The 24,725-nt window shown below is 37.4% G+C and overlaps 1 protein-coding gene across 2 annotated transcripts in view; it reads left to right on the forward strand.

The window, feature by feature from the left end:
* The window catches only part of LOC131692868 (uncharacterized), a 194,879-nt gene that overhangs the window by 104,487 nt on the left and 65,667 nt on the right, over nucleotides 1–24,725 (forward strand). For both annotated transcript variants that reach the window (XM_058980209.1, XM_058980218.1), the window contains 6 exons: nucleotides 14,888–14,997; nucleotides 15,324–15,419; nucleotides 15,722–15,857; nucleotides 15,952–16,085; nucleotides 16,628–16,850; nucleotides 18,066–18,471. In XM_058980209.1, the coding sequence (XP_058836192.1) occupies nucleotides 14,888–14,997; nucleotides 15,324–15,419; nucleotides 15,722–15,857; nucleotides 15,952–16,085; nucleotides 16,628–16,850; nucleotides 18,066–18,471 (1,105 nt within the window). The remainder of the gene's footprint in view (nucleotides 1–14,887; nucleotides 14,998–15,323; nucleotides 15,420–15,721; nucleotides 15,858–15,951; nucleotides 16,086–16,627; nucleotides 16,851–18,065; nucleotides 18,472–24,725) is intronic.

Consider the following 24,725-nt stretch of genomic DNA (forward strand, 5'->3'; position numbering starts at 1 on the left):
ATCACTCGTTTCGTGAAACTAACAAGAGGACCGGGCCACTCAGAGACGCTAACGATTGAGTTGGTGTTTGCAAACAGCAAAATAACAAAAGCCAAGAGCGAATCTTGGAATAATATTGACTTTGAAGGCGCAGCACACTTGGATCCGTCGTTTGGTGTTTGACGTACTCGCCGACGCTATTTGCCTTTCTATGGTTTGGTGACTGTTGCTCCAGTCTGTTTACTCAAAATTGCTTTCATTCCATGGTTTGCGTGTTTCAATGCCAATGAACATGCAATCTTCTGAAATTTACGACTCTACCCAGCACCAGATTGGGTTGCTTAAAAACCGACACCGATGAAAATAAGAAACCCAATTTACAGCAATATGTCACGCGAAAACCGTACAACCCAACCGCACAGTCAGCGCTCACTACTGCCACAGACCAAAAACAATCCGTCACACAGTTCCCACCTCGTTTCGCTCGTTGTTCACCCATTTGTACAGCCACGACAACCGCGACAACAACAGAAAATCACTTGTAATCATCTGCGCCTGAACGGCCATAACTTATATGTACCGTCCTCTCCTGCCACGAAACTGACAAAATCCATCCATTGGCCTCCGGGGGAAAATTAATTGAAAGGGCTACTCTGACGAATCAAAATAGCCACCGAGCTGTTTCCTAGCACGGCTACAAATTGACGTACGTACGGTTTCATCGGTTACTTGGCAACCGCGCGGAACTGACCCGCGCTAATTTGGTCGGTGGGTGGCGTACAAATTTGAAAAGGTCAACGATGGAAACGCATGGTTTTTTGTTGGTCTTGCGACAACGTAATCACTGGATACTTTTAGTCTCCGGGGTGGATTACAGCTGACAGGTGGAGGAATAAAAAGAATAAAGACGGTTGTCTCTGTTGGGACGGGGGTAGGCTCAAGTTATCGATTTTGGGATGATTTTTTTTTGCAACTCGGTTCTGTCAGTTCCGTGACTGAGACGAAAAGAGCCACTTCCTTGATTTCAGGATGGATTGAAAAATTAGTTTCACGTCCTGGGAATGTGATTCCGAATAGCCTTCTATCGATTTCGAGTCTTGTTTTTCTCTGATTTGGCAACGTAAATGGCGTAGTTTGTTTTCTCAATCTAGTTAAGAAAGTTTTTATCGCCCTTCGAAATGTTCATGGCTTGCTTGGAGTGTACGGTGGGAACGTTTTGGAGAGTTCTACGAAAAGTCAAAATTGAAAATCGAGTTTGAAACTAGTTTTCGTATTAGGGATTAATTCGGAAATTGACATTTTAGTTTGAAAATTAAAGTGTTTTCGGAAATGTTTAAGAGGAGAATGTCAACAATCAATTACGCGGCGTGTGTTATTCTGTAGCAGAACCACTATTGGACGGATTCAAAATTTTTTTGACTGGTTCCGACGGAAGGACAGAAGATATCTTCTCATGGAAAACGGAAACAATATAAGATGGATTTCAGGCAGGATCAAAGTTTAATCTGGCCACATTACGGGAATTCACGTTTATTCACCCAAAAACTCATAATCTGGCAAGGAATTTGAAGTTGCGAACTGAAAATCAAGTTTCGCTTTATCCACAAAATGGTGGACTCGAAGCTATGTAAAGAAACCACAGTAGAATAGCGAAAATACGATGGATTCATCTATAAGGATAATGGCCCACAGTTCCGCGCATTCTAAACTCAGGGCGCTGTACGAATACTGCGAAATCACCTAAACGCCGTCAGAGTAATTTTGTACCTAATATTTTTTATGAAGGTATTTATCTTTATTTCAATTAAATTGCATTTTTCTTGCGTCTAATTAATCCCTGTAAACACCTGGTGTTATGTGTCCGGATTCTAAGTGGACCAGACTTAATTTTTTTTAGAATGGTCCAACGTGGAGATTTTATGATCGCGTGGAAACGAGCGTTTATATGTTCGCACTGCTAAAACGTTCACCTAATAACCGGGGCGTTTTCATATTTTCGAGGTCGCGGACGTAGGTTTTATCCATGTAAATTGTCGAAAACTTCAGGCACGATGATCCGGTAGCTATACTAGTCCGAGTTGATTCAAATTTGGGGCAAGCACTCCTAGTGGGACTAGAAATCGACTCAGTTGACCGATTATGTTGACCACAGTATGGTTGGAGCGCACGAAATACATTCCTCACAGAGAACTGATTAGTGTAAAACAGCTGAACAATTTGAAGACGGTAAGTGGAGGCGATATAAGTCATTCCATTATGAAATGGCAAACAGTGCTGAATGGCAATAACCTAACAGTTTGCTATTAGGATCTGTTAACCCATAGAAAATGCGTTTTTTTTAAACATGTTGAATCAACTTGTAGAATGTTCGCGCGGACCGTGATTCTGGTGCTTAATCTTGAGAGTACGGTTCCGATACTAGAAGAGAATGATCACCCATATTACTACAGTTCCCGGGAAAGTCGCATGATGCTATTAAAGCCATGCACCGCGTTTAAAAATTAAAGGCATAGACCGCGTTTAAAAATTTATAAATGCTAAATCGTTCACTTTATCACCGGAGCATTTTTGTGTTCGTGAAATCTCGGACGTAGGTATACGCGGGCGAAGGCGAACGGTTTTGTATTATCGCGAAAGTCTCGAGCGTTTATATGTTACTGCGTGCGTACTTTTTATATCGCATGTCGTGTATGCAACCACGTTTATAGTTTTGTGTAAGCTAGAGCGTTTCTTCAAACGGGTGACGAATTTCGCGCAAAATCGTATTCAGAGTTTGCAGCCCCCTCTCAGATTTTACTGAAACTTTGCATACTTTGTTTTTCCAAAGATGGTCTAGACTGTCTTTTGACATGAGTCAAAGCTTTTTAACCAATTTTTTCAAATGGCTGCAGTCTAAAAATGACAAATCCTACAAAAAAGTTGTAGAAGTGAATAAAAATATTGAAAAAATTCTTCATCGACTCCTACACTGAAAAAAATCGATTTTAAAAATTTAAAGTCGATTTACTAAAAAAAACCCTTTTTTGATTTGAATGGAATTTAGTTCCAAGATAGGTAATTATACCCCTACCTATCTTCGAAAATTCAAGTTCCTTTTCCGAACTTTTCCTTGACCAAACTGAATTTTTTTTAGTATATTTTTTTATTCAGTGTTCATATCCCAGAGCCCAGAATCCCTAGGAGAGAACCCAGACTCCAGGTTCCATAGCCCAGAGTCCGGGGGAGCGAGACCAGAATCCAGAGTCGTGAGTCCTTTACCCAAAATACTGAGTCCAGAATCCAGAACCCGGAATCCCGAGGAGAGAACCCAGACTCCAAATTCCACAGCCCAGAGTCCAGAGTGCGAGGAAAGAGACCAGAATCCACAGTCCTTAACCCAAAATACAGAGTTCAGAATCCAGAATTCAGTGTCGAGAATGCAGAGTCCAGAGTCCATAGCGCAACGATCAGAACCCAGAGTTCCGAAGATAGAGCTCAGAGTTCAGAATCCAGAGTCCAAAGCGCAAAGTTCAGAGTTAAGATGCCAGAGTCCAAAACCTAGAGCGCAGAGCCCAGAGACCAGAAACCAGTGTGTAGATTTCATACCCCAAAATACTGAGCCCAGAGTCCTCAGCACATAATCCAGAGCCCAAAGCCCAGAGCCCCTAAGCCAAAATAGTGCGACCAGAGTTTAGAGTCCAGACTATAGGGCTCAGAGTCCAGAATCCAGAGTTCAGATTCGATTATCAAGAGTTTAGATTCCATAGCCGAGCGACCAGAACCCAGATTCCCGAAGAGAGAGCCCAGAGTTCGTAGTCCAGAATCCAGAATCCCAACTGCAGAGTTCACAGTTCAGCGTCCAAAGTCCAGAATAAAGACCCAGAGCGCACAGCTCAGAGACCACAGTCTACAGTCCAGAGTCCATAGCATAGAATCTCGAGACGAGAGCCCATAATCCAGGTTTAAGAATGCGGAGTTCAGAGTGCAGAGATCAGAGTCGAGAATACTGGGTCCAGAGTTCAGAGACCAGAGTCCTCAACCCAAATTACTGTGGCCAGAGTCCAGAGCTCTGAGACCAGAATCCAGAGCCCGAAATACTTAACCCAAAATACTGAGGCAAGAGTTCAGACTCTAGACCACAGAGCCCAGAACCCATAACACAGAATCTCGAGGCGAGAGTCAAGAACTCAGCGTGAAGAGTGCAGCATCCAGAGTTCAAAGTCCAGAATCTAGCGCTCAGTGTCTAGAGACGAGACTCCTGAGACCAGAGTTCATAGTCCAGAGACCACAGTCCTCAACCCAAAATAATGAGCCCAGTGTCCCGAGTTCATAACCCATAGTCCAGAGCATAGAGTCCAGAGCACAGAGCCCAATTTCAAGGTCCCGAGTAGAGTTCACAATCCAGAATTTAAAGACCCGAGTGCAGATCCTAAAGTTGAGATTCCATAGTTAAGGACCAAGAAACCCAAATACCAGAGCCCATGGTTCAGAGTCCAGAGTGCAAAGTACAGAAATTCGAGGCCAGCACCAAGAGTCCATCGTCCAGCGATGAGAGTGAAGAGTCCAGACTCTAAAGTTAACTGTCCATAGTCCATAGATGAGAACCCAGAATCCACAGCCAAGAATCCACAGTCAAAGTTCTCATGTACAGAAAGCTTCATCAAAATTTGAGAGGTTGCTGCCAACATTTGTTTGAGTTGGCACGAAATTCGTCGGGTGAAATGAAAGGTGAGAAAGGCAAAACCATACAGAACAATACAAGTATGCATTAATATTCCGAACATTCTTTAAAAAGTACAAGTATTATCTTTCAGGAATTTTAAGATGTTAAATCTGCTTTCATTAATATCGAGCTTATTTGCGTCAGAAGATACCAAACTTCTTCCGCAGATGGGCACTTTGAAAGTCGATCACTGTAAAATCTTTATCTATAAAAGAACGAACACCGACCTAGTGCTTCACGATTTTGGATTTGGTAGACGCATAAATGCTCTTCCAATGGCATGATTCATTATTTATTAGGTGACGGAAAAGGTAGTCTCCAGCAATACGCTAATGTGTACAGTAGAGGATGGAGAGAAGAAGGCAATTCGCGCGTCTATAGTTTTCGTTGTATTGGATGGATTTAGTTAATTTTTAGATTGTTTGTACGGAAAAAATCGATTATTCATTAAATTTCAAAGTATTTGAAGCTTAGAAAAGCTGTGGTAAGAGCCTTTCTTAGTTAATAAAAAGCACCAATCGAGCACTAAAAGTTTGAATATCCGTATTATAGCTCCGATGAACATTCGTCGGTATGTACCGTAACCAACTGTTTGCATGCGACGAAGCTGCTGCTTCAGGATGTACATTGAGACCAGCATACTGAGAAGACAATGTTTTTAAACCGAACTGAGCTGTACAGTCCGTTGTTGACTGATTGATCTTGACTGATTTAAATTTTTTGGATGAGTAAGCTACACCCATGTTCAATTCGTTGCTAACAAGGCGTCTACAATTCGATTTCTTGCTATACTCATGTGTCGATTTTACCCGAGGCGCTAAGAAAAATCGCTTTATAGAATCCATTTTTAACGACTAATCGAATATGGACATGCTATAAGTTGCTCTAAATCAATGGTCTAGCTTTGGCCGAGAGTGATTATTTGTTTACATCACGTAACCAATCGCGGCTATTTGTTTGAACACGATGAAGTTTATATTGCAGAACATCGAGACCGGTATGCTGAGAAGACTTCCACTGCACACATTAAGCCAATAGCTCTGCATTATTTGTTTCACTCGATTGACACCCAGTCTGTCTTACTTTGCTGCTGTACAGAGTTAAGAAGGCGTGTAGTAATCTGCGCTCTTGCCCATTGGCAGTCGGTGACGGAAACCAGAGATTTTTTTATTTTCATAGCTTCATTGTTTTTTAAATTTATTGTTTCAATGGTAATTTTCAAAAAAAAAAACAGTACTGAACCAATTTTTGCTGTCGTTTTAATGCTAATAAGTGTAAAGTGTAAGAGGTTTTACTAAGCCTACAGGTGTTTAGCTTCGTTGAACCAAACCTCATGCAAGGGATGCAAGAAAAGACAGTGCAGACAAAATACAAAGCTCTGATCACGTGGCTCAAAATCATAAATATTTTAAGCGCAGATAGATTCAGATCAGATTAAGATGAGATTGAAATGAGATTGCTATGAGATTGAGATGAGATTGAGATGAGATTGAGATGCGATTGAGATGAGATTGAGATGAGATTGAGATGAGATTGAGATGAGATTGAGATGAGATTGAGATGAGATTGAGATGAGATTGAGATGAGATTGAGATGAGATTGAGATGAGATTGAGATGAGATTGAGATGAGATTGAGATGAGATTGAGATGAGATTGAGATGAGATTGAGATGAGATTGAGATGAGATTGAGATGAGATTGAGATGAGATTGAGACGAGATTGAGATGAGATTGAGATGAGATTGAGATGAGATTGAGATGAGATTGAGATGAGATTGAGATGAGATTGAGATGAGATTGAGATGAGATTGAGATGAGATTGAGATGAGATTGAGATGAGATTGAGATGAGATTGAGATGAGATTGAGATGAGATTGAGATGAGATTGAGATGAGATTGAGATGAGATTGAGATGAGATTGAGATGAGATTGAGATGAGATTGAGATGAGATTGAGATGAGATTGAGATGAGATTGAGACGAGATTGAGATGAGATTGAGATGAGATTGAGATGAGATTGAGATGATATTGAGATGAGATTGAGATGAGATTGAGATGAGATTGAGATGAGATTGAGATGAGATTGAGATGAGATTGAGACGAGATTGAGACGAGATTGAGATGAGATTGAGATGAGATTGAGATGAGATTGAGATGAGATTGAGATGAGATTGAGATGAGATTGAGACGAGATTGAGACGAGATTGAGATGAGATTGAGATGAGATTGAGATGAGATTGAGATGAGATTGAGATGAGATTGAGATGAGATTGAGATGAGATTGAGATGAGATTGAGATGAGATTGAGATGAGATTGAGATGAGATTGAGATGAGATTGAGATGAGATTGAGATGAGATTGAGATGAGATTGAGATGAGATTGAGATGAGATTGAGATGAGATTGAGATGAGATTGAGATGAGATTGAGATGAGATTGAGATGAGATTGAGATGAGATTGAGATGAGATTGAGACGAGATTGAGATGAGATTGAGATGAGATTAAGAAGAGATGGAGATGAGATTGAGACCAGATTATGAGATTGAGATGAGATTGAGATGAGTTTGAGGTGAGATAAAGATAAGATTGCCCTGAGATTGAGATCAGACTAAGATGAACTTGAAATGAGTTTGAGAAGAAACTGAGACGAGATTGCGATGAGATTGAAATGAGATTAAGATTAGATTGGGTAGAAATTGAGATGAAAATAAGATGGGATTTAGATGAGATTGAGATAAGATTCAGTAGAGATTGAGATGATATTGAGATGAGATTGTGATTAGATTGCGATTAGATTAAGATGAAATAGAAATGAGATTGAGATAAGATGTCCTCAATTCACATTAAATTACATTATCTATTGAATCCAAACCTTTCGGATTATTGTTATCTCAGGTCAAAAGTCAAACAGGTTCATTGCAAACGGTCCGTGCTTCACAGAAGAAAGAAAACACTCAACAAAAACGATATACCTACCTACATACATATATAGAAAACACATCAAGTGCCGAAAGGAATCATTCATATGAAAAACACCCCGGAAACCGGATCCTTCCGTGACTCAAGTACGCACCAGCACAAATCAACCCAAAATGTTCCTTACTCCGGTCTATGTTTAGTCGAGCTCTCTACGAGTGTTGTTAGTTTGGCGAAAAAAAAACACTTCACTTCGAGAGCCACCCTAACCCCTAGCATCATCTACAACACCAACAACAGCTTCCTCTTGTCACTATCGACGAATCGGTAAATGGTAGCTCGTTGTTATTTCTTCGTATCCGTATTCCATCTCGATTGCCTTCATTATTCCACCATTCGGTGGATTCTAAGCTGGCATTAATTTTCCATCAGTGTCGGTCGATTGTTCCGCATATACCCGTATTTCAACCCGCGGATGTGCTCGCTCGCGCGTATGTGTGTGCTCACTCGCGAACTGTTCATTTGCCACAGCTCGAACGATTTGCTTTTCTTGCGATAAACTGGTTCCATTGTTATTGTTGTTGTTGTTATGGTTTGCGAGATACACGATATGAACACAAACAGACGATGAGCCTCGCCTACTGGGATGAAACCAGACGAATGGTATCACTTTCCAGAGCAATTTGAATTGATATGCAGATTCCCCACCACCATCGTTTCCATCGGTTGCTACGATTGGCAGATTCTTCTCGGGAATTCACACCCGTAAAGGTGCCGCCGGAAGGTATGGAAGAAGTTTATTTTCTTCCATCAAATTACGAAAATTATGTTCCCGACAGGCAGGGTAGGGTTCCTGAGTTTTCCATCGACCTGTTTTACGATGCACAATTTTATTTTTATTTTTTCGTTTCGAATCCATCCGAATTAGCACATGTGCTGGATCGAATGCGGCCGATTTTTACGGTGGAAACTCCGACGGAATAAACAACGGTGGATAGTCAATCGTCTTTCATGTTTTTTCCGTTCGGAAAATCCAATCACTATGGCGTAGCATAACACCACATCGATCCGAGAGTGAACAGGCATCGCAGACGTATGTCTTAAAGAAATCAAAGCCGATCTGAAAGTACTCGAGATGTGCCCCCTTATATGCCACAGGTGTTTATTGCTCTGATTGGTGTTTCAATTTCTGACAAGAAAATACAATTTTCTATATCTGTTGAAATTGATTTTCGTTTGAATTTGCTTTTAAGAATGTTTCTCATTTTTTCGTTCCCGCTACAGTATTTGATTGAAAAAAAGCTAATCTCATCTGCAAAATTTAGGATTGCTTTCCAACTCTTCATTTCATAGCAACTCATGAAAATACATTCGTTACCAGGCATTTACGGGTTGCTGCGATTGATTGCCAAAGAGTTATTCGTCCGGTGACCCGAGCAAAAAAACTAATGCTTTAATTTATTTCGTCAACATAAATTCAAACAAATTCCATAATCAAATAGAAGCCGCACATAAATTCGTTCGGGGAAAGTTTTCGGTTTCTAAATAATTAATTTTCAACACACACACACACTTGGACAACCCCCAGATAGATGTTTTAATTCCTTCGAAAGCAATATAAAGCCCCGTAGGAGGCAGCCTGTTCATCATCATCCGATTCGACTCGACTCGACTGTCTACGGTCGGGAGGTTCCTACTCTCCATCGACCATCGAGCAAACATTAATTAACTCGCCGGTTGTCGTTTCGTCTTAGGTTGCGGAGAAGTAGTCCAGCCCGGATCTTTCCCATGGAAAAAGTTTAAATCACTACACCAACCAGGTTCTTGCGGAACTTAGTCACCAGCTACGGGAAGGAGCAAAACCTTTGACTGTGACTTTTCCCGAGTCCTAGCAGGATGATTTTTCGGGGAAAGGGAGCGATACAACACGGGAGGGTCAGAGGAAATAAATTGTCAAAGTTTAATCACTCTCCCTCTCTCTCTATCTATCTCTGTTCTCTGTGTATTTCGGTGTGCGTTTGTGTCTGATGTGAAAAGCGACCATCAAAGGTGGCCACGCTCGTCTTGGTCGGGACGGTGCTGGTGCGAATGGAACCTGACGGGTGGCCCAGGGTTGGGAAATCCTTTTGCTATAAGTGCTCAACTAACCGAAACAATTTGCCGTGTCAGGGTCAGATTTACCGTTTTACACACAAACGCCCGCATTTACACGGACGATAGCGCGCACACACACATACGCTCTCACACCTACACATTCGTAGGGATGCAATTTTCCGGAAACCGGTTCACCGGCTACCACAGCTACAAACTATGCTGCTCGACGGTAGTTTAGATTTAAAAGAAAAGTTTCTCCTGCCACCGCGTTCCGAATCATTTGCGGAGGGGTAGGAAAGGCGGTGATTAATGGTGGAGCTTTTCCGCATTTGCTGGAGAATTGTGAAAAGAATGTTTTGTGCGATTTTCTTTGGCAGGGGTAGTAAATGTTTATGAATTGTGACCAAAAAGGTTTTCTTCGATGCCGAATCGTCAAAATTTGGGCGGTTTTTGATATACGTTGTAATCAAATGTGGCAAGTTTGATTAAAAAAAGCAATTTTATATTTTGTTTTCGAAAAAAAACCGAATTCACGAAAAAGTCGCACTCAGAAGTAAACGAGATAAGATCTCGTCATATTCGCCAAAAAAATGGAAAATAGAGAAACTACGTATAGAAAAAAATCTTATAAAATATAATAAAAATTTTGGAAATGTTTTTGAAATAAAATATAAAATATAAAATATAAAATATAAAATATAAAATATAAAATATAAAATATAAAATATAAAATATAAAATATAAAATATAAAATATAAAATATAAAATATAAAATATAAAATATAAAATATAAAATATAAAATATAAAATATAAAATATAAAATATAAAATATAAAATATAAAATATAAAATATAAAATATAAAATATAAAATATAAAATATAAAATATAAAATATAAAATATAAAATATAAAATATAAAATATAAAATATAAAATATAAAATATAAAATATAAAATATAAAATATAAAATATAAAATATAAAATATAAAATATAAAATATAAAATATAAAATATAAAATATAAAATATAAAATATAAAATATAAAATATAAAATATAAAATAGAAAATATAAAATATAAAATATAAAATATAAAATATAAAATATAAAATATAAAATATAAAATATAAAATCCAAAATAAAAAATCTAAAATATTTAAAATGGGAAACAGAAAATGGTAAAACTAAAATGGAAAACAGAAAATGGACATTAGAAAACTGGAAAATTGGGAATTTGGAAAATAGGAAAAATGGAAAATTGGAAAATTGGAAAACTGGAAAATTGAAAAATTGGAATATTGAAATATTGAAATATTGGAATTTTTTATTTTTTATTTTTATTTCAATTATAGAGGTTTTAACCTTAAGGTCATTCGCCTCTTCGGGTTAGAAAAATCTCTTAGGAAAAATTTCTAACCCTATGTGCGGGGTCGGGACTATTGGAAATATTGGAATATTGGAATATTGGAATATTGGAATATTGGAATATTGGAATATTGGAATATTGGAATATTGGAATATTGGAATATTGGAATATTGGAATATTGGAATATTGGAATATTGGAATATTGGAATATTAGAATATTGGAATATTGGAATATTGGAATATTGAAAAATTTTTAGATCGGAAAATTGGAAAATTTAAAAATTGGAAAATCGGAAATTTGGAAAATTGAATCATTGGAAAATTGGAAAATTGGCAGTTTGGAAGATTGGAAAACTGGAAAATTGAAAAAATGGAAAATTGGAAAGTTGGAAAATCGGAAAATCGGGAAATTGGTAAGTTGGAAAATTGGAAAATCGGAAAATTGGAAAATTAGAAAATTGGAAGATTGGACAATTGGAAAATTGGAAGATTGGAAAATTGGAAAGCTGGAAAGTTGGGAAATTGGAGAATTGGAGAATTGGAAAAGTGGAAGATTGGAAAATTGGAATCTTAGAAAATTGGAAAATCGAAAAATTGAAGAATTGAAAAATTGGAAAGTTAGAAAATTGGAAAATTGGAAAGTGGGAAAATTAATTTATTGGAAAATTGGAAAATTGGCAAATTGGAACATTGAAAAAAATGGAAAATTAGAAAATTGAACAATTGGAAAATTTGAAAATTGGAATGTTGGAAAATTGAAACATTGGGAAATTGGCAAATTGGAAAATTGAAAAATTGGAGAATTTTAAGATCGGAAAATTTAAGAATTGGAAGGTGGAAAATCGGAAATTTGGAAAATTGAAGCATTGGAAAATTGGAAAAATTGGCAAATTGGCAGATTGGAACATTGGAAAATTGAAAAATTGGAAAATCGGAAAATTGGTAAGTTTGAAAATTGGAAAATTAGAAAATTGGACAATTGGAAAATTTGAAGATTGGAAAATTGGAAGATTGGAAAATTGGAAAATTGGAAAATTGGAAAGCTGGAAAGCTGGAAAATTGGAAAAGTGGAAGATTGGAAAATTGGAATCTTAGAAAATTGGAAAATCGAAAAATTGAAGAATTGAAAAATTGGAAAGTTAGAAAATTGGAAATTTGGAAAATTGGAAAGCTGGAAAGCTGGAAAATTGGAAAAGTGGAAGATTGGAAAATTGGAATCTTAGAAAATTAGAAAATCGAAAAATTGAAGAATTGAAAAATTGGAAAGTTAGAAAATTGGAAAATTGGAAAGTGGGAAAATTAGTTTATTGGAAAATTGGAAAATTGGAACATTGATAAAAAAATGGAAAATTAGAAAATTGAAAAATTGGAAAATTGAACAATTGGAAAATTTGAAAATTGGAATGTTGGAAAATTGGAACATTGTAAAATTGGCAAATTGGAAAATTAGAAAATTGGAAAATTGGAAGATTGGAAAATTGGAAGATTGGAAGATTAGAAAATTGGAAAATTGAAAAATTGGAAAATTGAAAAATTGAAAAATTGAAAGATTGGAAAAATGGAAAATTGGAAAGCTGGAAAGTTGGAAAATTGGAGAATTGGAAAAGTGGAAGATTGAAAAATTGGAATCTTAGAAAATTGGAAAATCGAAAAATTGAAGAATTGAAAAACTGGAAAGTTAGAAAATAGGAAAATTAAAAAATTGGAAAATGGGAAAATTGGTTAATTTGGAATTTGGAATATTGGAAAATTGGAAAATTGAAAAAAAAAATGGAAAATTGAAAAATTTAAAAATTGGAAAATTGAAAAATTGGAAAATTTGAAAATTGGAATGTTGGAAAGTTGGAAAATTGGAGAATCGGAAAACTGGAAGATCAAAAAGTTGTAAAATTGAAAAATTGGAAAATTGAAAATGGAAAACGGAAAATTGAAAATGCAAAATGGAAAATGGAAAACAGGAAACGGAAAATAGAAAAACGGAAATAGAAAAAAATGGAAAATGAAAAAATCTTTTTAGGTGGAAAAAGGATTCAGGAATTAATAACACACCATCAGAAATGTCTTATCCGGCAAGTAATTTGTAGCTGTAAATTGAACGATTTTGGAAATTATTTTCGCTAACCATGCCACACGTGAATAGCGACCGACCACGTTTAAACTGTACGCTCATGTCACGTTAAGCACTAATAAAACCCAGATAGCTATCTGCCAACATAGGTATACAACTGCGTGCTGCTGATCTAGAATTAATTAGCAAATGCTTCCACATCTTTAAAACAATTCATTAACAGTTAATAGTGGCCTTTTGGACCAGTGAACGACCAATAATGTTCCTGTAGAACAATATTGACTAGGATTCTACGAAAAACGTAATAGTCGCCATGTCCACCAATATTATTACCTGGATTTTTAAAAACGATCGAAACATGTTTCACCACAATCCGGAAGTTAATAAATTGTTTCATTTTGTCCTACTTCCCACAAAGAAAAAACAACCCTCAAACGTTCCTAACGGAAACACATCCCATTCCCTTCCGGTGCTATCAAAAATGACGAAAAATCTAATTACAATGACAACGGAAAGCTTCCCGGAGGGACATCATCCGTCCGACATCCAGCGTCAGTTTCTTATTGGCATCAACCCAAAAGCGAACCCAATTTCATTCCTCGCTCCTCGTCGCTACCCGTCCGAGAACCGTAACCGTAGTGACAATATGAGCATATGAGCGACGGCACCGCCTGCTTCGATTGAAACTCTAACTAAAACTTATCCATCGTCAAACCATGGTACCATTCCTTTCCATGCTCGAGGTCGCAGTCATAAACTAGTTAGCATTTTCGGCGCTTGCTTCGATCTGTGTTGTTCTGATGGATTGTCAATTTGTGTTGCCAGACAGACACACACTGCAAGCCGAAATAGGGACAGGACTTCAAAAATCGATGCTCACCTGATTTTGCGAAGTCCTGGATCGATTGTCAGTGATTGGCAAGAATTTGATTGTTTTGTACGACTTCACCCTTGTGCCCAACTTCCATCGTTCGCATAATTTAAGTTCATCTGCGGGATGGAAATTGAATTTCAGATATGTTTTGCTGTCTCGGTCGCGGTACTTGAACTTGTTAGGGGTAATTGGAGGGGAAAAGTTTTACACACTTTTGCGGTGTTTGATTTTTTGTACCCAAAAGGGCGGAAAATTGGATTGATCGGAAGTTTTTTTCTTCACCTAGACCTGGCAGTAATTTGAATTTTGATTTGACTTCAACACTTCAGCATGTCAAACAAAAAGTGTTTTTCAACTTGAGAATTTGTCTCGTGAGATTATTTCCACGTAGCATTCTCATCACGTAGCTGAGCGGTGTTTTGAAATACTCCGCACACATTTCCGACGATGACGTTCCTTTTAATCGACCTGTCGGGCTATGAGTTTTGAGAAAAATCGTCCCCCCTTGTGGAATCCTAAAAATATGAACTGTTTACTTATTGCGTCTGGCAACCAAATTGCTTGACATTTCAAAGCGGACTGCGATGCTGGCACAGTACTCCACAACTACACACCATCCAGTTCATTAAAAGGATTTACTCCCCGCCTTGTGTCAATATTGGTACATAATATTACCAATTTACGATGGAAAACAAACAAAACGGATCTCGTGGGACCGGACGGCGGCGGCGTCCAGGCCGATTTGTCCCGATTATTTATTTAAACAGCAATCGCCATTTTCCCAGTCAAGCGTTGTATCGAACCTTTTCGGACCTGAGCCCGAGCAGCTGCTGCAATCAATAATCTCGTTTCTGTTCTTTTTTTGTTCTCTCCATTTTTTTTTTCGCAGACGGACAATCAATGGTAAACGTGCAGCTGGTCGTGAAAAAATACGTCGAACGGGGCAGTGCAGTGGCACTGTACTGCGAAAACGATGCGGCTCCCGATATTCTCTACAAGGTAGGTGAAAATACTGTCCAATTCATGGTGTGCTGGGTATAAATGGGAGGAGTAGGAAACCGAACAGTTCATAATCGAACTACGATAAGTTCAGTTGCCACGCGCCACCATATCTGGCATCCCTGCCCTCAAACTCAAGCAATCGGGCGAAATAAAAAAACAACAATAACAAAAACCTTTCTCTTTCCCTGTCTCCGGCATGCTTCGGTTTGAATTACAACTTATATGACGTCCGCACCCGAACCAACCATTCATTCATTTGGACGCCTACTGCGATTTTTGTTCCACTGACCGACCGCCACGCCACCACATCAAAAAATATGTAGGTAACGTTCCTCAAGGGTGGTAGTAAAATATTCGAGTACATTAAGGGCCGCAATCCACCCTACCGGAACTATTCGATTCCGGGTGCCGAAATAGATGTAAGTATGATTGCACATGCAGCTGTTTTTTTTATTATTATCCGCTGGCATTCGGAAAGGGCGGCGCGGCTACAAACAGACGTTGTTTTTAAATTACGTCCTTAAGCCTGACCTTATAGCGGCGTTGAAAATTCCTACATCGTTTCAAAATTGCGTGACCGACCGTATCGGGTCGGATTTAATTTCCTCATTTTCCGCCTACCGACCGGTGTAGCGTATAGCTGACCGAACAACAGTCCGCACCGCCCACTCCTCGCCCAGTCTAGCATAATTGAGCAATTTTACTAATCAGCATTAATCAGTGGAAAAAGGTGACTCCCTCCACGTTGACGCTGAAGAACGTCGACTACGATGCTTCCGGGTCGTACTACTGTGAGGTTTCGACCGACACGCCGATCTTCACGAAGGCATCCAACGACGAACCGCTGCACGTCATGCGTAAGTATTTACCCGGAATCCGGTTGCAGCGAGTGGAATTCTCGAAATGGATTTATTCATCACAGTTCTATTTTTATTGCATGCCCCCTTCCAGTTCCACAGAAAGGACCACCCACGATCGAGTTTGCGAAAAAGCAACTGTACTACGGGGATATGCTTGTGGCCAACTGTACGACGTCCAGGGCCCGACCCGCCCCGCACATCACCTGGCTAATTAATGGGAAACAGGTCTGTTATCTCTGTATAATTTCGATCCGTAACTGTCTGTTTGTTTGTTTGCTTGGTCATTTGTGCGTGAAATTCGGAGCGTTGTTGCCATGTTGTTTCAAGTGGTTTTTTTCCATTCCCCCATCAAGAATAAATTACCATGCTCCTCCATTGATATTTCAGCGATGGAAGCACATGGTAACAGTACAAAATTCGACAAAAAAATTAACATGGCAACGCTGCTTCCCACCATTGCCGCAAGCTGACCTTTCATTATCCGATTGTTATGATAAACCGCTGACACAATACACAACAGTGGAAGCGCATCGCACAGCAAAGCAGGCCGTGTCCATCGCAAACCATCACCATTAAACAACAACTACAAAGGCAACGAATCGCGTGACATTAAACGCTACTTTTCCATTTTGCCGAATTTTCCATTGGCTCCGCTCGCTTGACCAGAACTCATGGCCTGCTTTGACTGTGTGTGTCCTTGTAACTCAACCGTCGTTAATGACTAACCTTGTTCCCCCTAACCACATCTACTGCCCTTCATCTGCTAGGTGGACGATGTACACGTTCGGCAGCTCCATCACAGCACTAAGAACAGCCACCGGTCAAAGCAGCAACAGACGATGCCCTCCTCGGCCACTGCTTCCCAGTCCGTGTATCACGGTAAGGTGATAGTGGGCTCTCCGGCCGGCACCGGTAGTGGCGGCGGCAGCAGCGGGTTCTCGTCCGGTGGTGCAGGGAATAGCCTGAAGGAGCTTAAGCTGAAGGCAAAGGGTAATTAAAACATTGGATAATGCATCAAGACAGCGCTGGGTAGCCGCGCGTTAGGTTAGGGGTGTGGGAGGGGGTCATCACTTTAATGTGTCTGTTGTGTGGCAACAGAACATTAGTAGGGCGAGTAAATGAAGATAGGAAGGAGAGAAAAAAATCCTCTTCCTGTCCGTCCACGTGCTCCTAACACAGGAGGGACCCGGAATGTGGAACGTGAGTAGCGTAACAAAGTGTCAAATGAATGGGGAGTGAACACCGTTTTAGTGCTTCATTAGAACGCGAAACATGACTTTGTATTTTCGTTTTACTTTATATTTTAAGAGACTAATCTTGAAACCGAATACGATAAAACTCCAACGAACAAAAAAAAAGCAGACGCGTGGTATTTTGTTAAACATTCTTTTCAACGTAGCAACCGTGCCAACATTTGATAACAAATTCAATCTTCAAACACCACTTGTCGGAATGTTTCACTGTTATAGCGAAACAGACATAGAAGAAGACGTTTGCTTTTACGGCTGTCAGTCGACGTGGAAAGAATGCACTAGCCCACGACCGGTCGGTCAGGGTTTGCTACGATCTCGTACTGAATGTCGTGTGTAGAGCGATAGAAGGCACTCATTTTGCATTTATTTACATCTCATTTAACCTGTAGCTTTTCGGTACACATACACCGACCGTCGCAGTTCGCGTGAAATTCGTTCCAAACACATGGCATGCTGACTTGCTATAGGAAGCAGGACCCCATCTTGGACGGTTTCACATGCTTTTTTTTCGTGTCAGTCCACCTCTCCGATGAAGTTGTTAAGCTAGGTTTTAGAAGAAGTCTCGCGTCTTGTGAACAATGCCCGGATTTTGTTGCAACATTTATTGGCTTCTGTACTTACAGTGATTTTAACACATTTTGTATTTACCATCATTAACTCGGGCATTAAACTGTCGGAGACGGTTTATTGCTCTCCGTGGAGATCTGCAAAATTTATCTTGTGGAAAATTGAAAGCGGCAATGATTCGGATTTTCGTTTCCATCAGTCAGTCGCTGTGTTTCAAAAGTTTACATTTTACACACTTGCGCGTAGAATGCTTAACGCGAGTAAAATTTTACGCCAACATTTTACGAGGATTCAAATTACCGACATTAAAAAACCCCCGCAGTGCTTCTTTTAACTTATTTTAAACCTTTTCCATAGCCTACTTTAACGTTTCCCCTGTTTTCAGCCGTCGACGAGGAGCTGCAGGTGAAAGCGGCCAAAGCATCGCTGGCGGGCGCTGGACTGAATGGGTACAACAACGGGTACGGTTCCCAGTCGGCCAAGTCCGGCAATGGTGGTAGTGGTGGAGGAGGTGGTTTCCAGATTCAGCCCAACATTGGCTACAACAGTTTCGACGCGGGTTACAACTTTGGTATGAAGACACATCATCGGGAGAGGGAGCGAAGTGGCGGTATCGGGGTGTTTACCATCGGTGGCGATCGTATGGGGGATGAAGCGGACGAGGAGGACGAGGAGAGTGATAAAAAGACTTCCTGGCTCAAGGGAACCGACCATCACACTAGCGTTTACTACGACAATAAGCAGCAGCAGCAGCAACAGCAGCATTTTGACAATTTGTACCGGAAGCATCGGTAAGTGATATTGTTTTTTTAGTGTGATTCGGCTTGATGCGTGAGAGCTTCGCGAAGTCATTGGGGTTTTATATATCTACAATAAAAAATGAACGGGTAATTTGCGGAGTTTTTTATTAGTCTACGATTATCATTTTTTGTTATCGTTACTAGTGTCTCGAAGTTGCGAAGTGTCTTGTGGATTGACAAGTTACGTGAAACTATTTTTTTGTTGTTTCTTATATGGAAGTTCAGGTTGTTGCTTAGAGAACATTGAGTGGAACCGTTCAGAATTTAGGGTTCTTTGCTTGTTAGGAAATATTTGGTGATTTATCAAATAATGTTTCGGACGAGGCAGTTGTTGATCAACTGGCAATTGAAGTATTAATATTTTCCCCGACACATGATAAATTTTTTTTTCTTCGATTAGTCAGTCGCCCGTCAAAGACCGATGTTCGTCTTTCCGTAAAGAAGTCAGTTTTTACACAATAAAAACATATTAATAATCAATTTCATGTGAAAAGCTGCCAGCCCTTATTCGAGGGCAAGCAGAAAAAGAAAACGGATGAAATAAATTGAAAACAGAAGAAGAATGTTATTAAAAAATATGGAAAAAGAGATTACGAATAAAATTTAAAACAAAATAATAAAAATGGTAAAACAAAAAACAAAAAATAAACAAAGGAAAAGAAAAAGATAAAATTTAAGAGAAAAAAAGAAAATACGAAAAAGGAAAATGGCTAAAGCAATAATAAACATACTGTGTTGCGTTTCGGCTTCGCCTCATCAGAAACCAACACTAACTTATTGTCGGAATAGATTAGCGCCGGCTTGACGCAAATCCCTTAAAACTAAAACACACTTTGTGTTTCAATCGAACGACTGATCAAACGTGATGTCCCGTTTGAGCAGAAGTTCTGTTTATGCCGATGAGACACAGTGAAACCGAAACTTGTCTTGGCTTAGCAGGCCTATGCAAAAGCACTATGCTATATTTCACCCTAAGGAGGAAAATTTGGTGAAAACCAAAATTTCTCGCTAGGGTGAAAAAATATAGCATAATAATAAACAGTTACAAGTAATAAAAAGTGACAGGTAAATGAGAAAAAAGGCAATGAAAAGCAGTAATAAGTATGCGAAAAATTTTAATGACAAAAAAAAGAAATCAAGGAGAAAAAAAGCAAAACGATAAGAAAAAAAGCATTAAATAACTAAAAATATTAATATAAAATAGAAAAAAAAACAAAAGATAACAATTTAAAATAATATAAAAAGAGTAAAGTGAAAAAGAATGTGCGAAAAGATTAGAAGCATAGAAAACATAAGGATAGAATAAAATAAAAAAAATATTAAAATGAAGAGGAAATAAAATACAGAAGAGATAAAGTAAAAAGGAAATTTGCATATTGCAAAAAGAAAAAAAGACAAAATAATAAAATTTATGTTTGGAAAATAGAGAAATAAAAATATAAATTAGAAAGCGATAAAAAATAAAATGTAAAATTGCCAACCAAGAAAGAAAAAAGAAAGAAAAATATGATCAAATTCAAAAAGAGTCATGTGAGAAAGACAAATAAGAAAGAAAAAACAAAAAACAAAAGAAAACGAAAAAAATTACAGAGAAAACTAAAATGAGAAAAAACAAAATAGAAAAAGGAGGTATGAAAACAGACAAATAAATGTCAAGAAAGATAGAAAAAAATAAAATAGGAAGAAAAAAAGCAAAAACAATGTTGGAAATAAAAAAGGAAAATCAACAAGAACAAAACACCTCGACATTAAAACGTAATACTTAAAAAAGTAAACAAAATAAAAGAAAAATGAAGGAAAAAAAATGATAACAAGACAAACTGGAAAATTCCGAAATAAAAAGAGAAAAAAATAACACGTAAAAAAGGATTAAGAATAGAAAAGAAAAAAGAGGACAAATGAACAAATAAAGTGTTATGTACACACCAATTTTTTTTCTCCGAATGCCAGCAAATGTTTACTGAATTTTCATCAGCTGAAAGTATCAGCAATACAAGATGCCGAAAAATCGACAATTTGAATTGAAACTGTTTAACAGATTCGCTTTGCTGAAAATTCAGTAATTCAAATTGTCAAATTGACAGTGCAATTGCCGAATTATTAGTATTCCGGGCTGGATTGCTGTAAATCCGGTAATTGCGCTGTCAATTTGACAATTTGAATTACTGAATTTTCAGCAAAGCGAATCTGTCAAACAGTTTCAATTCAAATTACCAATCGTTCGGCATCTTGTATTGCTGAAACTTTCAGCTGTTGAAAATTCAGCAACTGTGTAATGTTATGTGAACCAAATGTGAGTATCGACTTACTCACTACTCGGGTCTATTCTCATCTTTCCAGTAGACCCTCGATGACAGGGCGGCCTATCTGTGCCTACAAGAACTTCGAACGAAAAGAACACACCCTAAATGTCTACCCGCCGGAACAACCACAAGCACGTTCTCCTGATTTATCGTTGAATGCTCCAACAGCGGTCTCTAACAATTAGCTAGAAAGGTGATCGAGGTTTTTTTTGTTGAAACCTCTCAAGCGATATGACGACTAAACGCTAGGCTCATTCATTTCCCGTGAAGAACCCATATAGACACCTCAGTCCAAGCTACTTCGCTCTCCTTGATAATTAGCAGGGGAGGAGTAGAGCAATGCTCGTTACGGCAGATCCCCCACTGCGAGAGGGGCTTCTTGATGGTTAGCTAAGGAAGCGATTGGTTCCTTTGCTGTTAGCTTCCTTTTATCGGCGACACAGCATTAACACATTTATTCCTGGTCCAGGAACCAGCACTTCAGCTGGAGTCAAGTTTTCATCCGCACTTTTTAATTCGCTGCCGGGATTGTCCAGGCTGATAGATCGTTCACGACCAAACACAAACGACTTGTGCGTACAAACGTGGTCCGAAACAAATTGCTAAAACTACACGAGGAAAAGGAATCAAAAAAGATAAATATAGGAAAATAGAATAAGGGAAGCCAAACCCAAGTAACAATTCTAGTTTTATAGCACACTACAAGTGCATTCTAAGTTTTAAGAGGGGCTTCAAGAGTGTCAAGAAACCTCAATTGTTACTAAGAATCGTACAGCTTGTTAACAGAAAACAATCGAATAAATACAACATACGCTGCTCTACTACGTATACACTATGCAAAGACCTAAGTCCAGTTACCCCCAAGAGTGAGAGCAATGAATGAACCACTAAATCAATTGAGCTTATTAACAGAGAACAAAATCGCGATATACTTTATGCATATCCGTCTTAGACCTACAGTGCGTGGAACAGTTGATAAAGGAGAAAATGAAGCTTGTGCTTACAGAAAGATCACACATACAACTACATCATACACGTAATGTAGTACTGAAACGTTCAATTGTTTAGCCGAGACATGTACAAAGACACGATACGACTGAAGTTCGCACCAATTCAGCATCACACATTTGCTCAGATTACATAAAAAGATTCATGTCGAAATATGTCGAAGTGGAGCCCATCACAAATGACACTTCGAGAAACTTTTACCCTGGCATTCTCACTGGTGTTCGGGTGGTAATAATATGGTCGATCCAACCTATTCCTTCTAACTTAACTTCGAAGGCAGATCATCTCAAAGTATTAAATGCATTTCAAGAAAGCTGTGCACAGGCCCAGGAAAATTTAAAAAGTGCAACAAGAATAAACGAAAACAAGGAAAGGGAAGTAGAGAAAAGAGAAAAAATTAAAAAAAGAAAACTAGCAAAAAAACTGAAATTAATAAAAGGGTATAAAAATGAAAATCAAATATACAAGTAAACAAACCAATAAAAAGTACAAATAAAACTTAACAGATCAAGGAGAAACTCTAAAACAAAAACAGAATTTTGAAATAAAATAGGTTAAGTGTAATAAACCAAGAACAGGAAAAAGAAAATTTAAAAAGATAAATGGAAATATGAGAAAAGCGACAGGCAGTAAAAATGATAAATAAAGTGATAACGTAAAACGAAAAAAAGGGGAATAGTAAAAGAAAATGAGGTATAGGAAAAGGTAAAGAAGAAATGGGAAAATGAAAAATAGATCTAAAAAGAAAACAATGTTGGAAAGGGCAGAAGAAAAAAGGCGACAATTAGAAGAATGAAAAAAAAACAAAGAAGTAAGTGAAAAAAGGGCAAAAAGAAAAACAGGAAAGATAGTTAAAAGCTGGAACGATAAATAGTGAAACGAAAAATGGAAACAGGGAGTAAAAATGAAGAAAAATAAAATGCACATTTGTAAATTTGCACATTTGCACATTTACAGCACAACAAAATTTAAAAATGGAACTCAAAAATAAGAATTTCGAAAAATAGACAATAATCAATAGAGAAAAAAGAAGATGGAAGTGTAAAAATAAGAGGAATGAAAAGAAAAGAGGGAAGGAATCCAAAAAATATAAAAAGAGAAAAATAATACGATGAAAAAATGGAATCAGTAAAAAAATAGGAAAAAGAATTTGAAAACGAGAAAAGCAAAAATTAAAAATGCAAAGAAGTTATAGAAAAATTGATAGAAATGGAGACAAGGAAAAAAACTTTAAAAATTCCAAAGGAACATCACGTAACGGAAATATCACGTAACCAAAAAAAAACTGAAAAAATAAAAAAATTAAAACAAAAATAAGAAAACATCGAGCAATTCAGAAAAAAGGTAGGAAAATAAAAGAAATTTAAGTGAAAATATGGAATCAGGAAAACAGAAGTAATGGAAATGGAAAGAAAATAGGAAAAATGAGAAAATGCAAGAAAATTAAAAAAGAGATAAAAAGAAAGTAGGAAATACACAAAGTTAAAGAAAGCCAAAAAGAAAAAGATAGAGGATAACATAAAGATAAAATAAAAAGAAAGAAGAAAAAAGATAGAAACAATAATAAAAAGGCAAGAAAATGAGGGTCCTTAAATGGTTGAAAGAATAAAAAAATTCAATGGGAACGAACAAAGGTACAAATGAAAAGGTAAATAAAAAAGTGAACAGATTATTAAAAATGAAAAAGCAATAAAAGGACGGAAAAAAAATACCTGTGTTGAAAAAAGAGCAAAAATAAAAAGAAATAGAGAAAAAAGAAGCAAAGGTGAAGTGGAAAAGTGGAATAAGGAGGAAAAAAGCATGAAAATTAGAATAGAAAAAACAAGATGAAAATAAAGATAAACGGAGAAAATTCAGAAGAACGAAACAATTCAAAAGAAAAGGAAAATATGAATGTAAAAAGATCTCAGAGAAAAAGAAGAATGAATAAGAAAAAAAAAAGAGCATGAAACGAAAATTGAAAAATAATGAAAAGTGGAATAGGAACAAATGGAAGTGATTAAACAAAGAAAAAAATTATTGAACAACGAAATTGCAATAATGAAGTTGGAAATGCAAAATCTATAAAATTGGGAAAGGCAAAATTAAGGAAAAGGATCACAAAAAGAAAGAAGAAAAGGGCGATATTAAAAGAGGAACAGAAAATAAACTAAAAAATAACAACGACTTGATTATTGAAAAAGGAAACAGAAAGCAGAAAATGAAAGAGATAGAAAAAAAAATATGAAAGACAAAGGAGAGAAATAAATAGAAAAGCGAAAGGGAAAATGAAAAATGGACTTAGAGAAGCGGAAAATCAAACGAAAGGGAACAGAAAAAAGAATAATCAATAAGAAAAATAATAAGACAAGGATAAAAGAAGCAAGTAAAGAATAAAATATGGTAATCACGTAAACAATAAAGGATGTAAACAATTGCGTAGAACAAACAAAAAGAAAGCAAATAAAAAAAAGAATCGAAAACCGTAATAGAGAAAAAGTTAAAAAAGTCTAATAAAAGAGTTCAGTTCAAAATTATAAAGAAAAACATAAATCAAAATTTAATGTACTAAAAGTACGACTTAAAGAATCATAGAATCCATACCTCCAAGAATTTGAAAAAAAAAAATCAAAAGTTCGATTCCAAAACCTACAAAAACAAAATTGAAAGCTCAAATATCGTACGAAATAAAATTTTAAGAATTCACAAATTCAAAAATCCAAATCTTAGTGAAACCAAGAATGTATATATAAGTTTATATGTGGAATACCCCCCCCCCCTCCTTCACATTTAAACCCATCAAGTCATATACCAGACACTTTCCACGAAGGAATAAATCGCCTTCACCCTCCAAATCGCTGAATTAATTCGAACTTATCGATGCCTTCTTGCAACTGAAACATTAATGCCCCCCCTCAACGTAGGTACACAAATAATGAAGACATATTTTTCCAC

The sequence above is a fragment of the Topomyia yanbarensis genome, chromosome 1 (assembly GCF_030247195.1).
Source record: "Topomyia yanbarensis strain Yona2022 chromosome 1, ASM3024719v1, whole genome shotgun sequence".
Taxonomy (NCBI): Eukaryota; Metazoa; Arthropoda; class Insecta; order Diptera; family Culicidae; genus Topomyia; species Topomyia yanbarensis.